Raw genomic sequence first — 5,016 nt, forward strand, 5'->3', positions numbered from 1 at the left:
TTATGTGTGTGTGTGTTTGTGTGTATGTGTGTTAATGTGTGTGTGTGTTAATGTGTGTGTTCATATGTGTGTTTGTGTTTATGTGTGTGTGTGTGTGTGTGTGTGTGTGTGTGGTTGTATGTGGCCACCATAGGGATTCATTGGCCGGTTTCGGAGGGGGGATGTTAACGTTAGCGTGGACTGACTCTGGCCAATTATTCCTTTTTTTGCCGAATTTTACGATCCGTAACCCTGTAAGAAGTCCTGCTGGAGGCTAAGACACCTTTAAGGAATAGGAAACATTTGCGTGCAAATAGCGTTTCTTCATTTGCTACATAAGTCACAGGACTTATCCACGATGTACTACATGTAAACAGAACTACATGTACTAGCACAAATGCACGGAGATGCAATGCTTCATATATAGTTATGAAGTTATGAAATGATGATTGGGTGGGTCACCGTAACTGACTCAGCATTTCATAGCATTACTTCACGAAAAGACTCTTGATCACCATAATAATTTAATAACGTCATGGCACAAGTAGCTTGATATGTTCAAACCGTTTTGTGCAATTTAAAGGTATTACCAAAGTTATTGCTGCATTTTACATATCAAAGACAGGGAGCGCTGCTAGCATGCTGTAGCACTCTCGTGTCTTGTTGTATTGTGTTGTCTTGTCTGAAGCGAAAAGTGGCATTGCGCAGGTTTAATGCTGTCAAGTCTCGTTAAGTTGTGCCACATTAGAAGGTACAGGGCTCGCATTTTTTGCCTTCGATGACATCTATTTCAGTTATCTGAAACATCAATGACGTCAATATGTCATAAAATGACGTCATGCATATCTTAGATACCAGTTGGGCACCGCCATCTTATATCCACCACTCTGAATCTAAAGATAAATGCATGCTTTCAGCAAATAATCGCAAAAGACAATGGAAATAGACTAAAAACGTTCATTTGAACATTTCTTTGTAAAAACATACCAGGTAGGTACAAATTTACTGGTCATATGGCCCGTTATCTTAGATTTTGTCCGATGGCATAATTAGCATAATTTATTCAAACTTAATTATGAAAGATATTCTAGATAACGTAAGATTTTATTAATGTAAGAAAATAGCAGTATAATAGCGAATAAACGTGAAAAATACATTGTTAGAACCGAAGTTAGCGATTTTCTAAAAAAATGCCGCCATGGTAACGCGAAAAAATGGAAAATTTTCCAAACTCAGCAAAATTGATGCAAGTTAAGTTAGAGGAAATGTCACCAAATTTGGTGGCTCTAGCGTAAGCCGTTCTGGCGTTATGCGAGATGAAATTTTGCGCAGGCCTCAAATATCCTCACCCCCCCCTGAATATGGTTAAAGTTGAAAGTGCGACATGTTTCATACAAACGAACAAAATCTCTAGAGGAATTCCAGTTGTTAGGATGTCGACCAGACAGAATGCGTCGTCTTATCAATTAAGGCCCTCATACTCTAAGACTCTTTCATTTACACTTGTAAGCTACATATATAACGAGAAGGGGGTTCAATACAATATACATGTACAGTCCCACACACTTGCGATTTCGGCGACAATATATTGCAAGGAAGCTCAGTTGTTACTATGACAGACAGGTGAATATGTTACTATGTTAATATCTAAACTTGAATATCTAAAATCAAAAGAGACATCTACACCAAACATACACTCTTCTTATGGATAAAACTTTAACAAACCAACAATATAATTGATTGGGACTTACCCCAAGTTTTTAGCCGACTCCGTCAGCATTGTTCACGGAATGGACCCGTCTGCTGTAGCTTCCGGAAGGTGCCGTCAGAGACACGTGACTGCAGCAGAGGGTCGTAAATGCCAGAAAACCCGTCTCTGTCCTCCTCCACCCCCAATCAATTTTAGCGTTGGATAGTTAAAGTTTAGTTCATCCATAACGTCATTTACCAACACAAATGAATTTTCATGCTAATAATGAATGAATGACCTTTATTGTACATTTGTGCTCAAACAAGCTAAGTACAGCTCGTAGTGCTAGTGATAAGGTACAATTTTGTCATAAGAAAAAGGTATCTTATCATCTCTACATATGCTAATACATTCTAGTATGTACAAGTTCAACTTCTTCTCGCCTCTTAAGACAGTTATAAACATAAGGACAGATGGAATCAATAATGTATGGTTTATCTAATTGCATGAGAAATACCGGTATGAATTTTTCCGTGGTATTCAAGTCTCGGAAATTAGGGAACATATGTTGTATATTTTCAAAAAGGACGTTTCTTTCGTTGTTGTATAAAGTACAGTCAACAATAAAGTGACACTCATCCTCTATCTTATTCAAGTTACGGTATTGGCAAATTCTTTATTCTTTGTTCCAAATATACTGTTTGATGGCGTTAAGGGATGCTTCTAGTTTAAGAGGGTGTCTTCCCAGTTCTGCCATTACGGCCAGGTTACATGCATATGCGGATCTGGGGACATTCAATGATTGTTTACAAAATTTTAGATGGATAGCTTCAATTGGCCGGGGTGGTGCGTGATTTTGGAGTTTTGAATGAACCCCATATTTCCGAACCATACAGCAAAATATGTTTCACGCATGTGTCAAATAGTTTGCTTCTTTCAATGCACTCTTTTTCTTATCACTTAACTACGACGGCATAAAGTTACCTTGATTATGGTACACTTGAAACACGCTGCAATTTCTATATCATAGGTAGTCTTTTCCAAAAAAAAATGTATGTATTAACATTAATATTAATGCGGTTCTGTTACTTACAGTCCCGTGCAAACGAGTAAACAATCATCGCCATCATCATTATACTTCCTTATTCTATCTATATATGTACAGATGTGGTGTTCACAAAAGTTACTTGCCAGTTTAATACAAAAAAAAAAAACACATCAGGAGAGCACAATATCGTAAACGCATAGATTAAAAATGAAAGAAGAGTACAATATCCTAAAACGTTCAATGTTTTTTCAATGGTTGATTTGGCTAAAATCTTTCCAATGACAAAACCACCACTATTCCTAAATTTCAACACAAACAGCACATATTGAAGTTACAGGCTGGTATAGTGTCTACATATTGATTAAATATGACTGCAATCAGATCATCAGTGTACGTGAATGTCTTCACTGACAGCCCAGAGTCGTCAAATTCTTCAACGAAGAATCGAACCTACACCAGTCACCTATATACTAGCAAATTGGATTAGTGGCTTCTCTTGGTCCTACTTGTCTCTTCCGTTTTTCCCTGGTGGCCGTAACCTTCACTTCGGTACCTGTGTCGAACTTCCGTCGATGTGGGTTCGCATGTGCCTGCGTAGAACATTTGAGGTCCGGAAGCTCCTACTACATTCTTTACACCGGTAGGGTTTTTCACCGGTATGAGTCCTCATATGGCTCTTCAGATGACTCAACATACTGAACCGTCTGCTGCACTCCTCACACTTGTAAGGTTTCTCAACGGTGTGTATACGCATATGGCTCTTTAGATTACTTAGCGCACAGAACTGCCTGCTGCACTCCTCACATCTGTAAGGCTTTTCTCCAGTGTGCGTACTCATATGCCTCTTCATAGTAGTATACTGACTAAATTGTTTGCTGCATTCATCACACCTATAGGGCTTCTCACCGGTATGAGTCCGCATATGACTCTTCAAACTACCCAGCTCACTAAACTGTTTGCTGCATTCATCACACTTATAGGGCTTCTCACCCGTGTGAGTCCGCATATGACTATTCAGGTTACACAGCTCACTGAACTGTTTGCTGCACTCCTCACATTTGTAAGGCTTTTCACCAGTGTGAGTCTTTATATGCCTCTTCAGGTTACACAGCTGACTAAACTGTTTGCTGCACTCCTCGCATTTGTAAGGTTTTTCACCTGTATGAATCCGCACATGCCTCTCCAGGGAACCCAGCTCACTGAACTGTTTGCTGCATTCATCGCACCTATAGGGCTTCTCGTCGGTATGAGTCCGCATGTGCCTCTTTAGATTACACAGCTCACTAAACTGTTTGCTCCATTCTTCACACTTATAGGGCCTCTCGCCAGTGTGGGTTCTCATATGACTCTTTAGCTGATTCAGCTTACTGAACTGTTTGCCGCAATCCTCGCACTTTAATGGTTTCTTCTCAGCGTGAGAATGCAGGTGTCTTTTCATGTCACTCAGTTGATGAAACTCCTTGTCGCACTTGCCACACTTGTGTGTACGCGGAAGATCCTTTCCAGGCTCATTGATCGCCATGTTGACTTGGGGGGTTGCCATGTTGACTTGGTCTCTGACACTGTAGGAATGGAAATAAAGCGTTTAGGAAAGAAACGGTTGATTTTTTGACGCAGTCCACTCTAACGACTCAGCAAGTAGCGTGAAAGTAATTAAGTTATTTCTTTAATTAAAAATGCTCCCGGCTTCCAAATGGCAAGGGCTTTTACAATAATAAAGGATCTTCTGATTAAAACCTCTTTACAAGCAGTCGCATTCGTACACTTCTAGCAGTACTAGCTTTTATTTTCTGGCATGTCTGGTGGAGCGCTGGTTCGCGATTTTCATCCTCTAGTGGTCCTTGTTTTTCTCTTTTCGCTTTCCCATTGTCATGGAGAAATACGGGTACAATGTATGACCGAACCAACACTATACCCGAATTCCATTGTTTGATAATGGATTGATCAAAGGGTCTATTCAGCCAAGGGAAGAGGCATTTTGCATATTTCAGACAATGGCTTTTTGTTGCTTGGTAGCAGATGGCAAGCCTTTGTACAGATGCCATCCAGTGAAGCCAAGGCCTACATATATATACCATCTTCTCCGCACACTCAGTGTTGTGCTATGACTAATATCATAATATAAATACTTTGCAAGCAGAGGTTACGGTCGGGCATGTAAACCCCACATTACCATATACATTACTAGCATGGATGCCATCCTCCCTAGTAAACCACTGGCTCAATCTTGTAAAACCATGGCAGGTTTTCAAAGCGCTGAGGTAGCCTCCGATGCAGTCTTCGGAACGGGGCGTTGGTT

The 5,016-nt window shown here is 40.2% G+C and overlaps 1 protein-coding gene across 1 annotated transcript in view; it reads right to left on the bottom strand.

Moving 5' to 3' along the window:
- Positions 1 to 2,439: 2,439 nt before the first annotated feature.
- The window catches only part of LOC118403334 (zinc finger protein 239-like), a 2,848-nt gene continuing 271 nt past the window's right edge, over positions 2,440 to 5,016 (bottom strand). Inside the window, exon 2 of the mRNA XM_035802036.1 lies at positions 2,440 to 4,279. Within this exon, the coding sequence (XP_035657929.1) occupies positions 3,259 to 4,260 (1,002 nt within the window). The 5' untranslated portion in view covers positions 4,261 to 4,279 and the 3' untranslated portion in view covers positions 2,440 to 3,258. The remainder of the gene's footprint in view (positions 4,280 to 5,016) is intronic.

Source organism: Branchiostoma floridae, chromosome 16, assembly GCF_000003815.2.
Source record: "Branchiostoma floridae strain S238N-H82 chromosome 16, Bfl_VNyyK, whole genome shotgun sequence".
Taxonomy (NCBI): Eukaryota; Metazoa; Chordata; class Leptocardii; order Amphioxiformes; family Branchiostomatidae; genus Branchiostoma; species Branchiostoma floridae.